The 22,490-nt window shown below is 45.3% G+C and overlaps 1 protein-coding gene across 3 annotated transcripts in view; it reads right to left on the reverse strand.

The window, feature by feature from the left end:
• Window positions 1-1,906: 1,906 nt before the first annotated feature.
• Window positions 1,907-22,490, reverse strand: part of DDIAS (DNA damage induced apoptosis suppressor) — a 40,446-nt gene continuing 19,862 nt past the window's right edge. For all 3 annotated transcript variants that reach the window (XM_044286139.1, XM_044286141.1, XM_044286138.1), the window contains 4 exons: window positions 12,910-13,038; window positions 12,042-12,191; window positions 7,063-7,180; window positions 1,907-4,740 (listed from right to left, as the gene is read on the reverse strand). In XM_044286139.1, coding sequence (XP_044142074.1) covers window positions 4,042-4,740; window positions 7,063-7,180; window positions 12,042-12,191; window positions 12,910-13,022 — 1,080 coding nt within the window. In that variant the 5' untranslated portion in view covers window positions 13,023-13,038 and the 3' untranslated portion in view covers window positions 1,907-4,041. The remainder of the gene's footprint in view (window positions 4,741-7,062; window positions 7,181-12,041; window positions 12,192-12,909; window positions 13,039-22,490) is intronic.

A 22,490-nucleotide genomic window follows, 5' to 3' on the forward strand; every position in this document is an offset into this window, starting at 1 on the left:
GTAGGGTAAGAGTAGTCAAATAAAACCAGACTGGCAAAACCAGGACAGAAATCAGAACCCAAAGCAGAGAGATATGTCAGAACCAACGCAAGATACGAACAGAGTCAAATACCAGATGGGGGTCAGTACTAGAAGATAACAGAGGAATAAATCAGCAGTCAGAAGCAAGGTCAGGGACAATCCAAAAGTCACAATACCAGGGATCCAAACAATAGTACAATACACACTAGTGAGGCTAAGACCCAAGAATCTCCCACTGACAGGAGGCATGTCACATAAGCACTGAACCCAATTGTCCTGGTGTCAAGGCTGTTTGCCACAGGAACGGAACAATCCTGGCTGCACCGCAACAGAGGAGTCAGGCTCGCTGCCAGAGGACAGGTAGGTATGTGACAACTATACAGTCAGTAAACATAAAACCTTGCATGTTTATAACATTTTGAGTTACCTGAATGGATCGGTGTTGCAGCATCATGCATAATCTGCAGCAATCTACAATACAATGCAAGTAGATGGGGTTTTTACAACATCCATCCATATGAACAAAAAAATTACACAAAAATCACAGCATGTCTGCAGCACGCTCATTCTGTTGCGGAAAGGTCTCATTTTCTGGCCAGATATCGCCCCTTTGCTGCAAAATCTGCAGCAGGTAATCTGGACTCAACCTTTGTAGCATTTCCATCCAAATGTTTCAGGTTGTAGACGTACGAATATGTTAATACAGACAGACTCAGCAAAGATCAGGGATGCAACTGTAACTGTAGCACTTGCTACGGATCCCAGACGTTGGGGGGTGAGTTATCAGGCGCGAGAGCATTGTATTGTAACAATATGGTGGCCTTTTGCTATAATGTGGGCTTTCTGATATAAGGTGATATTATACATACTTTAAAGGCTATGTACACATTTTGGACATTTTTTTTTATTATTGCATTGTGATCAGTTTGAGCTAAAAATCATTACATTTTCAAATGTTCTTTATTAAAAAGGTTGAACCCCTGTCTCTGTGCAGCCTTAAGTTTCTCTAATAGCAGGCTCTTTCACTCTTCCTTCAGGCAGCTCAGCTGACGGCTCCTCATCTCTGAACTTCTAAACACTCAATTAACTTACTGATAAGAATGTGGCTTAAAGGCTATGTACACCTTTGGGGGCAAATACATTGTACTCATTTTGAGCTAAAAATAATTTTTTTAATTGGTCTTTATTAAAAATTTGGAGCCCTTTTCTCTGTACAGGGCTGAGATGCTCTAATATAGGGATCTGTAACGTCAGCTAGCTAATCTGACGGGCTCCATAACTCTGCTCTCTGACATTATAGCTCAGTTCTTACCTTACTGATAAGAAAGTGGCTTAAATAAGTGTTTATGACCTCTTAGTAAATTAGAGATAAGGGTTATAAGATGACCGGCACAAAGTGAAAGTAAGAAATACGAAATTACACAACTAAACCGTTAACCCTCTGCGAAAGAATGGCTCAATATTTTTAAATTAAGACCAATGGAAAAACGATTTTTAGTCCAAAATGAGTAAAATGCAATAAAAAAGCCCTCATAGTCTTTATTATTGCCGCTGTTTTAATTCTCTTGCTGTAGGTCATTGGTGGCAAACCTATGGCACGTGCACCCTGGAAAAATTATAAGGTGCACCAATATGCCCTAGACTGTTCCTGCCATTCATCAGCGCAGGGCGCACTATGAATGGCACAAGCAGCGCATTGATTGTAGGTGGGATATTATAGCTAAATGATAAAGAACGCGGAAGATACTATATTGGACTGTGGTATTCCGGTCAAATTTCCGTGCTGGCACTTTGCGATAAATAAGTGGGGTTTGGGTTGCAGTTTGTGCACTTGGCCTCTGAACAGTTCGCCACCACTGCTCTAGGTGGTGGGAGACCCATAAAATTATAGTTACACCCCTGGATGCCAGGGTTATTTAGAGGTAATACACCAACCAGATCCACAACAGGATGCCCGTCATATTCTGGTCTAAACAGAAACATTCAATAGGTTGCCTTATCTGGATGACACCTTTTCTAAGGCCTCATGCACATGACTGTATTTTTCATCTGGACTTTTTAACATAGCACAGTGACCCATTCACTTCTATGGAGCCATGCACACAACCATAGTTTTTGATGTTCCATGTGGCCGTTCCCCAAATTGTAGAACATATCCTATTCTGGTCCGGATGAGAAGAGTCTGTTCTATTGATGGGCTTTAGAAAAATGTGGATTGAACATCTGTGGTTTGTGGACTGAAAAATAGACAATTGTGTAAATGAGGCCTAGGTGAGGTTCGGCAGCTGAAACTCCCAAGAAAAATGGTCCATCATACATGTTGTCATGCAGGGTCTGGCATGGAGGGGGGTTATGCAGCATGGAGGGAGAGATCCTCTTTCATGAACTGCATATGCGCTAAATGGTGCTTAGTAACGAAGGTTGGGGGGGGGGGAGGGTTGTCCTAAAGAGACAATTCCTTTCAGAATAAGAGATCCATCAATAGCAGCTAATTGACAGTTTCCAGGAGGAAGATTTTTTTTTAAGTTGACAATACATTTACCAAGATGCTGGATTTCACATTTGCCCCTTACAGAAGCCAGGTCAACCCTTCAATAAATACCACAATGCATACTTTTTAGTTAAAATAACCGCCTCTGGAGACATTCATGTGGCTGGGACCTATTTGACTTTCCTGGGAACAGTTCTGGAGACCAATCACTTGGAAGTTGTTGTTCTTGTAAAGAACAAAGTCGATCTTTGCCTTCCTGCAAAGAACAGTTTACAGGAGACAGATTCTCCACATTATCTGGTACATCGCCACCATGTTTAATCGAGTCTTTCCCCAAGATGGTCCCACAGTCTGTTCCCTTTACTGTAGGCCCATGTCTTAGGGTCTCATAATCCTTCTCATTTTCCAAAATGGCCTCTTTCTTCCAAAGTTTGTGTGACAACATTGTCCTCCTATTCTTTGCGATCATCACTGTTGACCTCTCAGAACTTAAAAATGGGGACAAGTTTGGGGACCAGTTCTCAGAAAGTCCATGAAACATTGCAGATTTTCTTTGCCTTGTGTTCTTGAGGAAGATATGTTTAATGGTGCTACTCGATTTTGTCCTTATGGAAACTATGGAAGACCTGGAATTGGATGTCATTCTAAGGCACTGAGCATCAACAGCAAGTCTGCTGGTTCCTGGAAGTCGTCTTAGTAATGGGGTAGACTGCAAATAAGGGGCAAAGTCTTCTGTGGGCAAATTATTCCACGTTTCATAAATCTCCGACACAGAGCTGACGCTTATACGGGAATCTCTAGGCCGATATGGAAGGAGATCTGTACAGGGAGAATTAATTATAGAAAACAAGAGTCTTCCTTGACCATTGTTCTGACCAATGTGTTGCAAAAGTGAGGTCCCATTATCACCTGGATTATTACTAGCTTCAAAGAGATCTGCAGAAGCATTGTAGTGGTCACCAGCCATGGTGGATTTTACCTCACTAGTTACCTTCTCCATGTCCACATCTGAACGTTTAGGTTCATCACCTAAAACCACATTGTCCCTACGGCTGGAAATTCCCTTTTCCAATGACATTGCTGACTTTTCTAGATCCTCTAGAAAACTGCACAGGTCCCAGCTATCATTGATGTATGTTCTATTTGAAAGCATCTTCAAGCAATCTGGATTTTGGTGATCCTGCAGTCTGGCCGAGTCTCTCGAAAGAACATCAAAAGCAGAAGGGAAGGTCTGATTTACTAAACTAGTATCATCCCTCCTGATAACTTTACAGGAATGGATGAAGATACTCGAATTGGATTCATTGCCTGAGAATTTGTCAAAGCTGAAGTGTGACGCTTCCTTCATGACTGTACAATTCTGGATTTGCTTCTCATCTGGAATGGTCATTGGGTAGCACGATCTTCTGCATTCCCTCTCATTTAATAGTTTTTCTTCTGTACTTATAATCGTCTTGGTTTGTTTAGCTGTGAAGGGAGACCTCACGCCCTCGTTGTCTTCGATTTTTGCTATAAACTCGCTCAGGCTTTCAGAGAATGGGAAATCTTCCCAAATTTCTTCCTTGCCTTGATGGATTTCTCCTGTTTGGAGAGGGTGTTGTATAGCGCAAGCTGAACAGCTTTGGCTCAGGACAACTTCCTGACTTGCAAACGTTCTGCAAACACGATTCTTGTCCAAGAACAGCTTTTGATTTGGAAGAGAAACTATGGAAGTGTGAGGAGCTTGGAGGACTGCGGGTATAAGAGTGTATAAATTTCGAGAAGGAATCTTTAGCTCTTGGAGTAGTGATGCTCACAGTGCTGGAGGAGGTGGTGGCTATATCTGTGTTACTTTGCTTTTTCTGTATGCATACTGTAGTGTTTGTAGACGTCAGAGATTCCCGATGAGGAAATTGTTCTGTACGGCTACCTTCAGATAATGTGCTGCTTAAGGGTGAGGACACCAAGCCAAGGGACTGCTGCCAGTACTCGTCATAAGGATTCCAGCTTTGATTAAGGCTCTCTGAAAACCCCAGGTCACTCAGGTCTAGGTTTGTGGAGTCTGTGGAGACATCAGCTGTAGTGTGTACGGAATTGCTGCTCGATACAGACGCCACCAGTAGATTGAAATAGCTTAGGATGGTGCAGCTCATCGAGTCTTCATGGAGGAGAATAATCTGACATGCAACCATGTTCTGATGCAAATTCGAGTGAGAAAGAGAGCTGCTTCTGCCGAAAGTCTCTGAAATCTAGAAGAAAATAAAGTTTAAAACAATTAAAATAATAAAGTGTATAATTACCAAATTTACAGAGGAAATCCTAGTATGGATACAACTTAGCGTAAACCCGTTAGGTGTGCGTTTTAGGTGTAAATGTTTGTTTCGATGCATTTTTTTTTAAACAATTCCTGCTCGTCACACAGTTAAGGTTGTCAACAGTCCAACAAGGAAATATATAGTATAAAACACGGAGAGAGAATGCACCAACACTGCCCCTGACACTGTAGCGTGTCTTTAGTTAGGGGAGCAGCCTGACCGCATGTGGACCGCAGTAATCGACTAACCCCAGCAAATTATGCATACAATGGAGGATGTCGGCGCGGTCCACATGCACCACAAGAGCAAACTACACAGAATGTAGCAATTAATCATATAAAACACGGAGAGAGAATGCACCAAACAGATATAACACTGACTATGCTGGCAAGACATAAATGCAGGTATTAAAAGCTGAGACTTTTGCCAATATATTCCAGTCATGGAGATATCGGAGCCCATCATGCACCTTGCCATGCTGAGAACCGTGACGTGGTGCATGATGGGCTCCGATATCTCCATGACTGGAATATATTGGCAAAAGTCTCAGCTTTTAATACCTGCATTTATGTCTTGCCAGCATAGTCAGTGTTATATCTGTTTGGTGCATTCTCTCTCCGTGTTTTATATGATTAATTGCTACATTCTGTGTAGTTTGCTCTTGTGGTGCATGTGGACCGCGCCGACATCCTCCATTGTATGCATCATTTGCTGGGGTTAGTCGATTACTGCGGTCCACATGCGGTCGGGCTGCTCCCCCAACAAAAGACACGCCACAGTGTCAGGGGTTGAGAAGCTCCTCCAGAATTGCCACTATATTTTTTTGTTTTTCTCTTTCTGCCAAGGAAATATATAGGTTTTGGAGGTGCACTTACTTTTCAAAGCGCATAATCCCTGTACTTTGTAGGTTACCTTTCCAAAATTTCCAGCTTAAAACCAGATTTTTAGTCTTTCCAGCTGTAAATTTGGGTCTAAGATGTATGCTTGAGCTCTGCACATGTTGAACTTTTTTAGGCAGTGTGGTCCATATAGCTTTCTGCATGGGTCACACCATCACCTACTAATATCAACTGCGATGCATTATTTTTTTTAATGGAAAATGAATTTTTGACACAAAATTGCATGAAGGCGTCTGTGTGCACAAACTGCTGGGTGACATTCTGACAGTGTGGCAGTGCCTACAGAAAATATATGGGTAATGGGGAAGGTTATTTTAGTTGTACATGTCAAAGGTGAGAAAATGGCACCGGCTACCAGAGATGCAGAATGTCAAAACACCCCTGGTAGTGCAGAAGGGAAGCACTGCAGAAATGTATGTCCTTGTGTAATTTTAGTTAATGTGCCATTTATGGGCTGCGAGTCATCTTCACTCCTGATATGGTTACCCTAATGCAGCCTACATTTCCCATGATGCATCTGGCAGACAGAGTGTTGGAATCTCTTCACAATGTACACAGTATATAGAATCACTGTCCCCTATATCACACCAAGCGTCAGTGTCTTTTATGTAATGCAGCATCAGCCCGTCTCCCCAGTGTCCTGCTTGTGATGGGTTTCTCCATTGCCAGCCCTTACAAGCAGGAGGCAGCAGTGTGAGGCTACATCTCATAGAATACACTGGACATTCCGCACACAGCATACACAGGCAGGGGAGTTTGTATTCACTGTACAATACTGTTTGTACCCACCTAAAATACTGCTGCTCTTCCTGATCATTTAGAGAGGGCGGAAATGATATCTTCAGCAGCACTCTATACATGGGGTGCATACAGAAGAAGAATGGAGCAGCTTGGTAGGGAGGTGTTGCCAAGAGGGATATAATAGATGCAATTCTGTAGCTCACAGAAAGTCTTCCACAAAGGAGGAGAGCATGTTCTAGACTGGTGGTCAGCCTGGGATCCCATGACACAGCTTTCCATAATGAAAACCTGTCCTATTCTTGTCCGCAATCGCGGACAAGAAAATGCATTTTCTTTGAGAGTGACGGCAATGTGTGGTCCCGCAAAATGCAGAACGCACATTGCCGGTGTCCGTGTTTTGCAGATCCGCAAAACACATATGGACGTGTGAATGGACCCCGATAGTACAGCTATGAAAGAGATGTGGCGCTCTAACCAATAAATGAAGATATACTTGATGACTGTCATCAAGATATACAGAGATATCAGCATTGAAAATGTGACCCCCAACAAAACAAAATGGCGATCGTGGGTGGATATTCACTCCGTACTGTAATAGTCAGGTGTGGAAAGTTACCTTGACAGCAAATATGAAGTTTCTGCCAATAAGACAGCGTTCTGCCGCCTGGAATAACAGCTCCTGAGCTTTGTCGGGTTCCAGATCCTTGGAAAGTTGTGAAGAAATCTGCAAATGGCTTGAAGAAGGAAAAGAAACAAATGACAGATTGCATCTACAGCTACCTTAAAAAAAAAAAAAAAAAAAATTTTTTATATCTCATCTGCTTTTATTTCCCAACTGTAGATTTAAAAAAATAATAATTATCTATACATCATCATGTGGGCGGCCATCTTTCTTCAGATGTTAGGCTACTTTCACACTGGTGTTTTGGCTTTCCGTTTGTGAGATCCGTTCAGGGCTCTCACACGCGGTCCAAAACGGATCAGCTTTGCCCTAATGCATTCTGAATGGATAAGGATCCGCTCAGTTTGCATCAGTTTGCCTCCGTTCCGCTTGCAGCGTTTTGGTGTCCGCCTGACGAAACTGAGCCAAACGGATCCGTCCTGACACACAATGTAAGTGAATGGGGACAAATCCGTTTTCTCGGACACAATCTGGCACAATACAAAACGCATCCGTCCTCCATTGACTTTCAATGGTGTTCAAGGCGGATCCGTTTTGGCTATGTTAAAGATAATACAGACATATCCGCTCTGAACGGATGCATGCGGTTGTATTATCTGAACGGATGTGTTTGTGCAGATCCATGGACGGATCCGACACCAAACGCGAGTGTGAAAGTCGCCTTACTCTGCTCTGTTAAAGTGATATTCACATATGGACATTTATGAAATAGCCAAAAGGATAAGAGCCGCCTGAACACCAATGTCCTGTCGATTGGGTGCGGTCAGGTAATTTATTGATATTCCAGCATGGAACGACTTAAAGGGGTTGTCGCTAGGAAGTATCAGATAGGTGCGGGTGCCACCTCTAGAAGGGAGAGCATGTCACGCGTTTGTGCAGTTACGCCTCATTCAGCGCTATGGGAGTTCTAAAAACAGGCGAGTGAATTTCGGAAATCCTATTGTGGAGAACAGAGAGGTGGCTGAGCTGGCACGGTTTGCTCTCTATATACCGCTATAGCACATCCAAAAATACCCAAGCTTACTGCACCTATGACAGGTTTGGCAGAACCTGACTGTAAAGGGGTTTTCTGGGTCTTCTATATTGATGACCTATCCACAGGATAGGTCAATAATATCTAATCGGTGGGGGGCTGACTCCTGGCACCCCCACCGATCCGCTGTATGAAGAGGCTGCGGCTCTCTGGTGAGCACCATGGCTTTTTCCTAGCCCAGTGACATCAGGTTCATCTATCACATGGTCTAAGCGCAGTTCAGTCCCATTCAAGTGAATAGGCCTGAACTGCAATACCAAGTACAACCACTATCCAATGTATGGCGCTGTGCTAGGCATACTGTGAGGAGGCCACAGCCTCTTCAAACAGCTGATCAGCGTGGGTGCTGGGAGTCGGACCCCCATCGATGTTGAGCATAGGACATCAATATAGAAAAAAAACCTTTAACTCCCATGCCAGCAGTATTCGGGTGGGTGCGTGCTGGATTTATAACATTTCGCTGCATATTCTGGTAGATACGAGGAACCAGTTCTGACACTTCCCATTAAGGAGAATGCAAAACCTGCCTCGGAGATTGTACTTTCCGCATAAACAACTTGTTTACATAAAAAGATTCATAAAAGGGAAAGATTTGCCAGAAGAAAGAGCTCATCTGCGAGGAGGAAGGAGACAAATCACCGCAGACGCAGAGTGGGGGGCGTCCGAACGCCGAACAATCAAAATGGAAATGAATGTGCATGTGAGATGACAAGTCAGCGCAGAGGTCTTCTTATTCAGAAGGGTAAATACCGTCTGCCATTACTGCGCCGCAGGGCCGCCTGGTGATCCGGGATCTCAGGGGAATGGGAGACGAGCTCAGATTATAACGCCGCAAAGGGTCGTGGTGCACGGAGGTCAGAGGGGAGATTCTGCCTGGATGCAGTGGTCAGGACAAGAGAGCAGCCGAGTGGGCTCTGCTATGCTGTTCAGCTCCCATACAAGTGAATGGGAGATACCAAAAAAAGCATAGCGCCCCCCCTTAAATCCTGACAACCTGGGACCCAGTCAGGGCGTCCTGTTCTAAAGATAGGAGCGGTCCTGCATGCAACACAGAGATTTATTGCATATCTTTTCTGACTTTAAAGGAGGGGTGTGCACCTTGGGGGGGGGGGGGTAGAACCTGGGCGGATCTGCGAAGGGACGCATACTTACCTTCACACTGGCCTCGGCTGCTCCACTTGGCTCCTCCTGGATGTAAACTTCCTGTTTAAGGCCGCTGCAGCAGTGACCTGCTCCCCTTTGTCACATGACGCACAGGGGGCAGGTCACTGCTGCAGCCAGCAATCGGCTGCAGCGGCGTCAATCAGGAAGTTTACATCCAGGAGGAGCCCAGTGGAGCAGCCAAGGCCAGGGAGCGAAGATGCCGGGAGACAGTGCAGGGAAGCAGGCGAGTATGGTCTGCCCAGGAAAGAGAGGGGAAAGAGGCGGGGGAGGGTAACATCCTCACCCCAACGGTGCACAACCAATGAACTTGTACTCCCCTCTGTATACTGTTGGGCATAACTTATTTATTTTACTTTTATCCACATTTAGTTCTCTTAAATTTTTTCCCACTGAACTCATTGCTAGATGTATAAAGTCTGTGTGCTGCAAGCTCCCCCTAGTGGTGGCAGCTAGCAGAAAGGATTATAATTTAAAGCCCATCTGTCAGCAGTTTTGCACCTATGACACTGGCTGATCTGTTACATGTGCGCTTGGCAGCTGAAGGCATCTGTGTTGGTCCCATGTTCATATGTGCCCGCATTGCTGAGAAACGTTATGTTTTTATATGTTCAAATGAGCCTCTAGATCATTCACCCTGCCCGCCACAGCCGATATATTCTCAGTCACTCTCGGCACATCATGCCTGATGATAGTAATGCAATAGAACCTGTCTTGACCCAGGTATAAATTAATACTTCACTTTTATTTGAATACAAGTAAAACCTAAATGCTAAGTGTGTGCGAGGTGCACTCTTTAATTGAACGTAAACAGAACTAAAAAATTAAAGGGGTGTTAAAAACACAGTGCACCACGTCACTGGTAGGTGTATTGCTTTGACAATTAGGCGGGGTGAAGAGATGTGCACTCTCTCTCACCCTCACCACTGTAAGGGCAGAACACTACCGTACCACCGTCCGCGGTGACTCTGCCAGCTGAGAATGGTTGTAATAACAGCCATATAGAGTGGTGGGAGAAATGGAAATATCAACCCACTATGTGAATGGCGCATAAAGCGCCTCAGTTGATCTCAGACTGGGATTAGTGGCAACTAACACCGCAACACTGACTCGGTGCACAGTAGCCAAAACCACAACTAACTTGCTAAACCAAACCAAGCAACGTCGGCAGCCTGACCGCTAGTTGCTGGTTAGCAGCGGAGTGGTGCACAGCGATTAGAAACTAACCCTGCCCCCCGACATGTTTCGCCAGTATTCTGGCTTCTTCAGGGGTTAATGGGCAGCCATGAGTGACCCCGGCCACCTGGAGGTTTAAATAGTGTGTAAACTAATTGACAGGTTAGCCATCCTATCAGTTACAAAGGACAAAGCACTGCCAACCAATAGTGTCCTTAGACACACCGCTACAATCTGATTGGAGTGCCGGACACCGTCGCCCACTATACGCATCATCAGAATTTTTTTTTAAATTATTATCAGTCTTCATCTTTAAACATCGGCGCACTATCTCACTGCGCACGGACTTAGACTGTGCCAAACACAGTCGCCCACTATACGCGTCATCAATGACACGCTGCACCCGAAGCGCCTGCGCGAACACTTGGAATACATCCACTGGTACCGTGAGATTGAGCATGCGCATGCTCAATCTATGGCTGCGCACGAACTCAGGCCCTGTAAAGGGGGACCTGCGCAGTGAGACAATACGCCAACATCCAAAGACGAAAACTGACATTTGTAAAAGTGGACGCATGCCTCACAATACAGCGCTGCGCATAAGCGCTACCTGGTATAAGTGCTGTGCAGTGGGCTACTAGGCTTATGCCTGCTGATAGACAGGAAAAAAATAATAATTACTGCCTCTATGACTGTCAGTGTTAACCAATACATTCCAGAGCTGTAGGCAGCCGGCCACGCACAGACACAGAAGCGACAAGCCAGGCACAGAGGCAGGCCCTGCACAGACACAGAAGCGACAAGCCACGCACAGAGGCAGGCCCTGCACAGACACAGAAGCGACAAGCCACGCACAGAGGCAGGCCCTGCACAGACACAGAAGCGACAAGCCAGGCACAGAGGCAGGCCCTGCACAGACACAGAAGCGACAAGCCAGGCACAGAGGCAGGCCCTGCACAGACACAGAAGCGACAAGCCAGGCACAGAGGCAGGCCCTGCACAGACACAGAAGCGACAAGCCAGGCACAGAGGCAGGCCCTGCACAGACACAGAAGCGACAAGCCAGGTACAGAGGCAGGCCCTGCACAGACACAGAAGCGACAAGCCAGGTACAGAGGCAGGCCCTGCACAGACACAGAAGCGACAAGCCAGGCACAGAGGCAGGCCCTGCACAGACACAGAAGCGACAAGCCAGGCACAGAGGCAGGCCCTGCACAGACACAGAAGTGACAAGCCAGGTACAGAGGCGGCACGCCAGGAACAGTATAAATGTTTCCTAGATAAAGGAATCAAGTCATACATAACTAAGCCAGGTTGCTAGACCTGAAAGATTTAAGTCTGCATTCTTGTCAACTGAATGCAGCCTGAAAATTTTAAATCCCCATTCAGCCCTCATTAAAGAAACAGGTGACGCTACAATCGCCCGAGTTCCCATTTAGATCCACACGCAGATTCTCAAAAGTGAAGCATTTGTACAAGGTGTGAACAGCAAAAACCATCAGGTCAGTCATCCTGACCTCCAGGGAACGGGCTAGTATCTCACCAGGAATCAGCGCTGGCTCCGAATATTTTCTCCAAACATTTTCCAAAGATGGTGATGACATGAAGTTTGTTCTCCTCCGAGACCTTCACACACAGTTTATATTGATGCGTGGCGTCTTTATAGCTGGTGCCACATTTATAGCACTCATACCTGGAAAATGGAGCACAAGATCGGCTCTCAGTGCAGCTCATGACATCAGCAAATCTACATAGAGGTGACATAGGGACAGACAGACAGACTCAATACCACAATGACTCCCCAGCTGTGGTCTGGCTGGAGAATATAGGGGACTGGTCTACTCTGTACAAGAGCACACGGGAGAAGGCTTCCTAAAGCAATTACTTCTGTCAAGCAGCTCCGACTACTTGGGGGGTTCCCAGCAGTCAAACTCCTGCTGGCCACTAACTTTTGATATGTTATAGAGACATATCAAAAGTTTAAACCTGAGTGCCAAGACCCCCACAAGCCCTAAAATGAGGGGAGAGAAGCCTGCACATATCGTGTCTTCTCTCCTCAGAGACGGGCTCATAGACGTCATGCGTCGAGAAGAGAAAACACCATATGCATGCGCTTCTCTCTCCTCATTCCAGGGATCGGTGGGGGGTCCTGGAGCTCAGATCTCCACCGACCTATACTTTTCATAGGTCGACCTATGAAAAATGTTGTGAAAAGTGGAAGCGTATTCTTGTGGGGGGTGCTAGAGCTCTGATCGGATACTTCCACCATCATGTATGGCAGACACATGATCCTGTGAATATCACTATAGGAAGCAGAAAGTGCAGAGTATGATCTATACACAGTGAAGTCACACAGCACCACTGCCCTCTAGTGGTAGGAATATAGAATGACAGGGGGGAGGCTGCGTTACCTGCAGGATGTGAGGATCAGCCGGGAGCAGCAGTTCTGACAGGCTGGGTAGATGAAGCTGCTGTTCTGGATGGAGAGGACCGTGCCCAGAAGAAGCCTCCTCCGTCCATTCATAAAGCCGGCGCGTCTGCTGCAATCAGATGGGGAGACATCAGTTCTGACATCCGAGCCTGCCTAATACCGCTTCCCTCCTGCCGCCATGACAGCTCTGACCCTTTGAGGCGTGGACTCCACAAGACCTCTGTGGTATCTGGCACATGATGCCAGCAACGCATCCTTTAACCCCTAGAGGACCCGGCAATTTTTCATTCCCCGCCTTCCCAGAGCCATAACCTTTTTATTTTTCTGTTCACATTGCCGTTGGAAGGCTCGTTTTTTTTGGAGGACCAGTCGTACTTTCCCACGCCACCATTTAATATATGATGTAATAGGGAGCTGGAAAAGAATTGGGGGTGGAAATTGGGGGGGGGGGGGGAAGCTCTATTCCGCCACAGTTTTACGAGTTTCATTTTTATGGCGTTCACTATACAGTAAGACAGATCTGTTACCTTCATTCTCTGGATCAGTTCGATTACAGCATTACCACATTTATATAAAATTTTCTTGTGTTTTAAATACTTAAAAAATAAATAATAATATACACACACACACACACACACACACACACACACACAGTGCTGCCCATAATTATTCATACCCCTGGCAAATTTTGACTTACTTTTATTCAACCAGCAAGTAATTTTTGGACGGGCAATGACATCGGTGTCTCCCAAAAGATAATAAGACGACGTACAAGAGGCATTATTGTGGAAAAAAAAAAAAAAAAAAAAACATTTCTCAGCTTTTATTTACATTTGAACAAAAAGTTTCCAGAGCAAAATTATTCCTACCCTTCTCAAACTGTCACAGTCTGTGGGAAAATCTAAATTTCAATACCATTCCAAATAGTCCAAGCTGTTCTAAAGCATCGTAATTACCCTGATTAATTGGGAACAGCTGTTTTAATCAACTCATCAGGTGAAAACCAGCAGCTCTCTGCAGTTTGTGGACAGTCATGGCTAAGACAAAGGAGCTCAGTGAGGACCTGCGGCTGCGCATTGTGGCTGCTCACAAGTCAGGAAAGGGCTACAAGGTCATTGCTAAATGTATACAAGTTCCAGTGGCTACAGTGCAAAGTATTATTAAAAAGATTACAAGATGTTCCGCCCTGTGGAAAATCTCAGAGGACGTGGTCGGAAGCCAAAAGTGACACCTGTGCTGGCCAGGAGGATAGTTAGAGAGGTGAAAAAGAATCCAAGGTTCACCACCAAGGCCATCCTGGTGAATCTGGGCTCTGCTGGTGGCAATGTCTCAAGGCAGACAATCCAACGGACACTGCACAATGCAGACCAAGGAGGACGCCACTTCTCCAGATAAGGCACACAAAAGCTCGCTTGGCCTTTGCAAAAGCTCATCTGGACAAAGAAGAAGACTTCTGGCCTTCTGTGTTATGGTCAGATGAAACAAAAATTGAATTGTTTGGTCACAATGATGTTTCCTTCATTTGGTGTAAAAAAGGAGACGCCTTCAACCCAAAGAACATGGTGGTGGGAACCTAATGCTTTGGGGGTGTTTTTCAGCCAATGGACCAGGGAACCTAATCACAGTAAACGGCTCCATGAAAAAAGAGCAATACATGAGGATTCTCAACGACAACATCAGGCAGTCTGCAGAGAAACGTGGCCTTGGGCACCAGTGGACATTTCAGCATGACAATGACCCAAAACACACAGAAAAAGTGGTGAAGAAATGGTTAGCAGACAACAACATGAACGTTTTGGAGTGGCCCAGCCAGAGTCCAGACTTGAAGCCAATTGAGAATCTGTGGAGGGAGCTAAAGATCAGGGTGATGGCAAGAAGACCCTCCAACCTGAAAGATGTGGAGCTCATTGCTAAAGATGAATGGGCAGAAATACCTGTGGAGACCTGCAAAAAGCTGGTCTGCAATTATAGGAAGCGTCTGATCGCTGTAATAGCCAATAAAGGCTTTTCTATTGATTATTGAGAAGGGTATGCATAGTTTTGGACTGGACACTCTTTGCTCAAATGTAAAATAAAAGCTGAGAAATGTTTTTTTTTCCACAATAATGCCTCTTGTACATCGTCTTATTATCTTTTGGGAGACACCTATGCCATTTCCCGTCAAAAAATTACTTGCTGGTTGAATAAAAGTAACTAAGTCAAAATTTGCCAGGGGTATGAATAATTATGGTCAGAGAGATATATATACCGTATTTATCGGCGTATAACACGCACCTTCATTTTAAGAGGGAAATTTCAGGAAAAAAAGGGTAGCTCAGATTTTTTTTTATTAATATTAATACACTTATAAGGTAAATAATGTAAAAGGATGACACTTATGGGGCTCTGTGGATGACACTTATGTCATCCACAGATCCCCATAAGTGTCATCTACAGATCCCCATAAGTGTCATCTACAGATCCCCCATCAGATGGATAAGTGTGGAGAGAGGAGGCGGGGACACTCATGGCGGGGCCCGGTGCAGTGACTCTACTCGAATACACCGGGCCCCGCAACTGGAAACATTCAATCTGACTCTATATCTAATTGTACGGTACTTACTGTAGTACCGGAGGTATAACATTATGACGGCGCAGACCGGCATCTCCCTCGGTCATGCGCCGCCTGCCCCAGCTCCCTCGGTCATGCGCCGCCTGCCCCAGCTCCCTCGGTCATGCGCCGCCTGCCCCAGCTCCCTCGGTCATGCGCCGCCTGCCCCAGCTCCCTCGGTCATGCGCCGCCTGCCCCAGCTCCCTCGGTCATGCGCCGCCGCCCCCTCGGTCATGCGCCGCCTGCCCCAGCTCCCTCGGTCATGCGCCGCCTGCCCCAGCTCCCTCGGTCATGCGCCGCCTGCCCCAGCTCCCTCGGTCATGCGCCGCCTGCCCCAGCTCCCTCGGTCATGCGCCGCCTGCCCCAGCTCCCTCGGTCATGCGCCGCCTGCCCCAGCTCCCTCGGTCATGCGCCGCCTGCCCCAGCTCCCTCGGTCATGCGCCGCCTGCCCCAGCTCCCTCGGTCATGCGCCGCCTGCCCCAGCTCCCTCGGTCATGCGCCGCCTGCCCCAGCTCCCTCGGTCATGCGCCGCCTGCCCCAGCTCCCTCGGTCATGCGCCGCCTGCCCCAGCTCCCTCCTCATGCGCCGCCTGCCTGCTTATCTCACTTTATGAATGAACAGGCAGGCGGCGCATGACAGAGTGAGCTGGGGCAGGCGCCGCATGACAGAGGGAGCTGGGACAGGCGGCGCATGAGGAGGGAGCTGGGACAGGCGCTGCGCCGTCTTAATGTTATACATTCGGTATGTAAAAACATGGCTTCTTAACATTATATCGGCGTATAACACGCATACATCATTTGCCCCCTATTTTCAGGGGGAAAAAGTGCGTATTATACGCCGATAAATACGGTATATACATATATACACACACATACATACACACACACACACACACTGATAGGATAGCATCTTGCAGTTGATGGAGATTTGAGGGATGCACATCCAGGGCATGAAGCTCCCGTTCCACCACATCCCAAAGATGCTCTATTGGGTTGAGATCTGGTGACTGTGGGGCCATTTTAGTACAGTGAACTCATTGTCATGTTCAAGAAACCAATTTGAAATTATTCGAGCTTTGTGACATGGAGCATTATCCTGCTGGAAGTAGCCATCAGAGGATGGGTACATGGTGGTCATGAAGGGATGGACATGGTCAGAAACAATGCTCAGGTAGCCCGTGGCATTTAAACCATGGCCAATTGGCACTAAGGGGCCTAAAGTGTGCCCAGAAAACATCCCCCACACCATTACACCACCACCACCAGCCTGCACAGTGGTAACAAGGCATGATGGATACATGTTCTCATTCTGTTTACGCCAAATTCGGACTCTACCATTTGAATGTCTCAAAAGAAAATCGAGACTCATCAGACCAGGCAACATTTTTCCAGTCTTCAACAGTCCAATCTTGGTGAGCTCGTGCAAATTGTAGCCTCTTTTTCCTATTAGTAGTGGAGATGAGTGGTACCCGGTGGGGTCTTCTGCTGTTGTAGCCCATCCACCTCAAGGTTGTGCGTGTTGTGGCTTCACAAATGCTTTGCTGCAGACCTCGGTTGTAACGAGTGGTTATTTCAGTCAACGTTGCTCTTCTATCAGCTTGAATCAGTCGGCCCATTCTCCTCTGACCTCTAGCATCAACAAGGCATTTTCGCCCACAGGACTGCCGCATACTGGATGTTTTTCCCCTTTTCACACCATTCTTTGTAAACCCTAGAAAAGGTTGTGCGTGAAAATCCCAGTAACTGAGCAGATTGTGAAATACTCAGACCGGCCCGTCTGGCACCAACAACCATGCCACGCTCAAAATTGCTTAAATCACCTTTATTTCCCATTCTGACATTCAGTTTGGAGTTCAGGAGATTGTCTTGACCAGGACCACAACCCTACATGCATTGAAGCAACTGCCATGTGATTGGTTGACTAGATAAATCGCATTAATGAGAAATAGAACAGGTGTTCCTAATAACTGATGGTGACAAAAAAATAAAAAATTCTAGGAACTCGCCATGCCCTTCACGGAACACCCTGGGGTGTCTTCTTTCCAAAATGGGGTCACTTGTGGGGTAGTTATACTGCTCTGGCATTTTAGGGGCCCATATGCGTGAGAAGTAGTTAGCAATCAAAATCTGTAAAAAATGACCGGTGAAATCCGAAAGGTGCTCTTTGGAATATGTGCCCCTTTGCCCACCTTGGCTGCAAAAAAGTGTCACACATCTGGTATCGCCGTACTCAGGAGAAGTTGGGGAATGTGTTTTGGGGTGTCATTTTACATATACCCATGCTGGGTGAGAGAAATATCTTGGCAAAAGACAACATTTCCCATTTTTTTATACAAAGTTGGCATTTGACCAAGATATTTCTCTCACCCAGCATGGGTATATGTAAAATGACACCCCAAAACACATTCCCCAACTTCTCCTGAGTACAGCGATACCACATGTGTGACACTTTTTTGCAGCCAAGATGCGCAAAGGGGCCCAAATTCCAATGAGCATCTTTAGGATTTCACAGGGCATTTTTACGCATTTGGATTCCGTGAGGGGTATGGTGAGTTCATGTAAGATTTTACATGTCACAAGTTAGTGGAATATGAGACTTTGTAAGAAAAATAAAATAAAAAAAATAATAAATAAATAAATTTCCGCTAAATTGTGCCAAAAAAAAACAAAAAAAAAAAAACACCTTCTATGAACTCGCCATGCCCCTCAAAAGTGATCTTTATAGCTCCGCAGCAATTTTACAGCGTTTTTGCAGTGATCAGAAAAAATTAAATAATTCTGTCACTGCGGTGGGGCGTACTGAACGCAAGTGTGCGCACAAGATCAGGCCTGATCGGGCGAACACTGCGTTTTTTGTAGAGCCTATAGAACATGTCCTATTCTTGTCCGCAATTGCAGACAAGAAAAGGCATTTTCTATAAAGTTCTGGCAATGTGCGGATCCGCAAAATGCGGAAAGCACATTGCCGATGTCAGTGTTTTGCGGATCCGCAAAACACATACGGACGTCTGAATGGAGCCTTACAGGGGGGTGATCAGGGAGTTTATATGGGGTGATCAGGGGTTAATAAGTGACAGGGGGGGGGGGGTGTAGTGTAGTGTAGTGTAGTACTTACAGAGCTGCCTGTGTCCTCTGGTGGGCGATCCAAGCAAAAGGGACCACCAGAGGACCAGGTAGCAGGTATATCAGACGCTGTTAACAAAACAGCGTCTAATGTACCTTTTTGGGGTTAAAAGAAAATCTACAGCCTGCCAGCGAACGATCGCAAGATGACGCGCCGATGCGTCTACGAGGAATAACCCAGCCGCTCATTTTTCCATTTTTGTTTTCCCTGTTACACCGCTCGGGATAATAGTACTGGCAATTTTTGGATGCGGCAATGCCGGTAATGTGCTTTTTTTTTTGTTTGTTTATTTCTATTTTGGGGAAAGGGGGGGGGGGGTGATTTGAACGATTACATTTACAAAAAAAATAAAAAGATTTTAAGGGTACTTTCACACTTGTGGCAGAGGATTCCGGCAATCTGGACGCAAACGGATTCATTTGTCAGATGGATCTGGCTCATAAATGCATTGCAATACCGGATCAGTCTCTCCAGTTGTAATCCGGAAAAAACAGATCCGCTATTTATCTTTTTGACATGCGCAGACCGCAAAACCGAATCCGTTTTTCCAATACACTTGGGGCCAGAACCAGCATTAATGCATTTCCAAGTAAAATAATGCTGGATCCGGCATGTGTTCTGGAATTTTGCACGAAGAAAATACTGCAGCATGCTGCAGTATTTTCTCAGTCTAAAACCGTACAGTGACTGAACTGAAGACATCCTGAAGTATACTGAACGGATTGCTCTCCATTCAGAATGCATTAGGATAAAACTGATCAGTGTTTTTCTGGTATTGAGTCCTTAGGACGGAACTCAGCGCCGGAAAATAAAAACGCTAGTGTGAAAGTACCAAGTCACCCTAGCTCATTATAACCAGCAAACATTAAATTACCAAATACAGTCAGGTCCATAAATATTGGGGCATCGACACAATTCTAACATGTTTGGCTCTATACACCACCACAATGGATTTGAAATGAAACGAACAAGATGTGCTTTACCTGCAGACTGACAGCTGTAATATGAGGGTATTTACATCCAAATAAGGTGAACGGTGCAGGAATTACAACAGTTTGCATATGTGCCTCCCACTTGTTAACGGACCAAAAGTAATGGGACAGAATAATAATCATAAATAAAACTTTCACTTTTTAATACTTGGTTGCAAATCCTTTGCAGTCAATTACAGCCTGAAGCCTGGAACGCATAGACATCACCAGACGCTGGGTTTCATCCCCGGTGATGCTCTGCCAGGCCTCTACTGCAACTGTCTTCAGTTCCTGCTTGTTCTTGGGGCATTTTCCCTTCAGTTTTGTCTTCAGCAAGTGAAATGCAGCTCAATCGGATTCAGGTCCGGTGATTGACTCGGCCATTGCAGAACATTCCACTTCTTTCCCTTAAAAAAACTCTTTGGTGCTTTTGCAGTATGCTTTGGGTCATTGTCCATCTGCACTGTGAAGCGCTGTCCAATGAGTTCTGAAGCATTTGGCTGAATATGAGCAGATAATATTGCCCGAAACACTTCAGAATTCATCCTGCTGCTTCTGTCAGCAGTCACATCATCAATAAATACAAGAGAACCAGTTCCATTGGCAGCCATACATGCCCACGCCATGACACTACCACCACCATGCTTCACCGATGAGGTGGTATGCTTAGGACCATGAGCAGTTCCTTTCCTTCTCCATACTCTTCTCTTCCTATCCCTCTGGTACAAGTTGATCTTGGTCTCATCTGTCCATAGGATGTTGTTCCAGAACTGTGAAGGCTTTTTTAGATATCGTTTGGCAAACTCTAATCTGGCCTTCCTGTTTTTGAGGCTCACCAATGGTTTCCATCTTGTGGTGAACCCTCTGTATTCACTCTGGTGAAGTCTTCTCTTGATTGCTGACTTTGACACACATACACCTACCTCCTGGAGAGTGTTCTTGATCTGGCCAACTGTTGTGAAGGGTGTTTTCTTCACCAGGGAAAGAATTCTTTGGTCATCCACCACAGTTGTTTTCCGTGGTCTCCCGGGTCTTTTGGTGTTGCTGAGCTCACCTGTGCGTTCCTTCTTTTTAAGAATGTTCCAAACTGTTGTTTTGGCCGCGCCTGATGTTTTTGCTATCTCTCTGATGGGTTTGTTGGTGTTTTTCAGCCTAATGATGGCTTCACTGATAGTGACAGCTCTGTGGATCTCATCTTGAGAGTTGACAGCAACAGATTCCAAATGCAGATAGCAGACTGGAAATGACCTCTGGACCTTGTATCTGCTCATTGTAATTGGGATAATGAGGGAATAACACACACCGGCCATGGAAGAGCTGAGAAGACAATTGTCCCATTAGATTGGATAGAACCGGCACTCAAAACAATCGGATTGTACGTGGAAATAAATTAAAATTATTTATTAAACAATAAACGCTTAATAAGCTATATTCTGTGTACATCAGAGTAAGACTCATAAAAATGACATAAAAAGCATATAAAACATATATATATATATATATATATATATATATACCAAATAAATATCTCTGATATAGAGAAATCTTAAATGCTGGGCACAGCAGGCTGCATCCGTGTCCCCCCCCAGTTGGGTAAGGTTATTAGATCGCAGGCGTCTGTGACAAAGCAGATTGGTGTATTTGAAATATATTCAATAGCCTATTTCCCACATAATCCTAAATTTATCACCGTATAGGATAGAAGATAGTCAGATATGGTCTGTATTTTGAACCATGAATAGATTGTCCAGCATCAGATAGCAGTCTCAGATTCAAAGTCACTTGTCCAGCACGTCTGTAATCACAGTGCCTGTGCCGTCTCTCATGCAAAGAATCGGCATAGTTCCACTGAACTTGATGTTACTCACTGTGTCTCCGTGTAGGCTCACTCGGTTAGGTCTGTGGAGGGGTTTCTGCCGTGGCGTCCCACGCTTTAGCCTTTCTCCGCTGTATTTGTGTCGGGTCCAGTTTGTGATGGAATCCCGTCTCTACTCTCGTGAGAGACCTGTGTTAGACCTGTATTAACTGTTTCAGCTGTTTCGCTTCGGTGAGTCTTACAACACTTACTGATCTTCTATAGGTGGATGTATTCTCTCCGTCCTTTTAGTACATGGCCATGTACCGCTGAGATGATTCTTTCACAGGTAATACGCCCAGACGCGTTTCGAGATATCTTATCTCTTCCTCAGTGGGTATAACCTGTGAGCACTGCTCTTGTGTTTAATATACTCTCATCTCAATTGATTGATTCCTTTCACCTGTTCCAAGACTTGTGTAAGAGCATAGAGGATTTGCTTTTCATTAACCTTTTCTTTTCCATATAGTGTTTCTATCTTAGAATCCTCTTTCAATGGCATTAGTAATATCAAACATCTCTGCATATATATATTTGTTTACATATGGTAACTATATAATCAAATATAAAGAATATATATATAATATAAAAAGTATAAAAAATAAATATTGGCAGACATTTGAATCTTACATTGTGGGGAAATGTTTTTATATCACTATCATGTGGTGAATAATTATAAGCAGACCCAGGTCAGGAATTCAATAAAAATCTCACGAATTATTGTGATGGAGGTGTAAGCGACAAAATTCTGTCTGATCAGGAACGGAATTTTATTTTGGGCACGCAGGGAAGACTTCCAGTCTTCTACTGCCTGCCCAAAATTCATAAAAATTTGGAACAGCCACCTGGACGTCCCATAATATCTGGGATAGGATCTATGACCTCGAATCTCTCCCAATATATTGATGTACTATTACAGCCTGTGGTGAGGAGAACTAGGTCGTACATTCGAGATACCACAGATATTGTTGGGACGTTAGAGAGTCTTGATGTAGAACCAGGTTGGATCATTGGGACATTGG

Source organism: Bufo gargarizans, chromosome 3, assembly GCF_014858855.1.
Source record: "Bufo gargarizans isolate SCDJY-AF-19 chromosome 3, ASM1485885v1, whole genome shotgun sequence".
Lineage (NCBI taxonomy): Eukaryota > Metazoa > Chordata > Amphibia > Anura > Bufonidae > Bufo > Bufo gargarizans.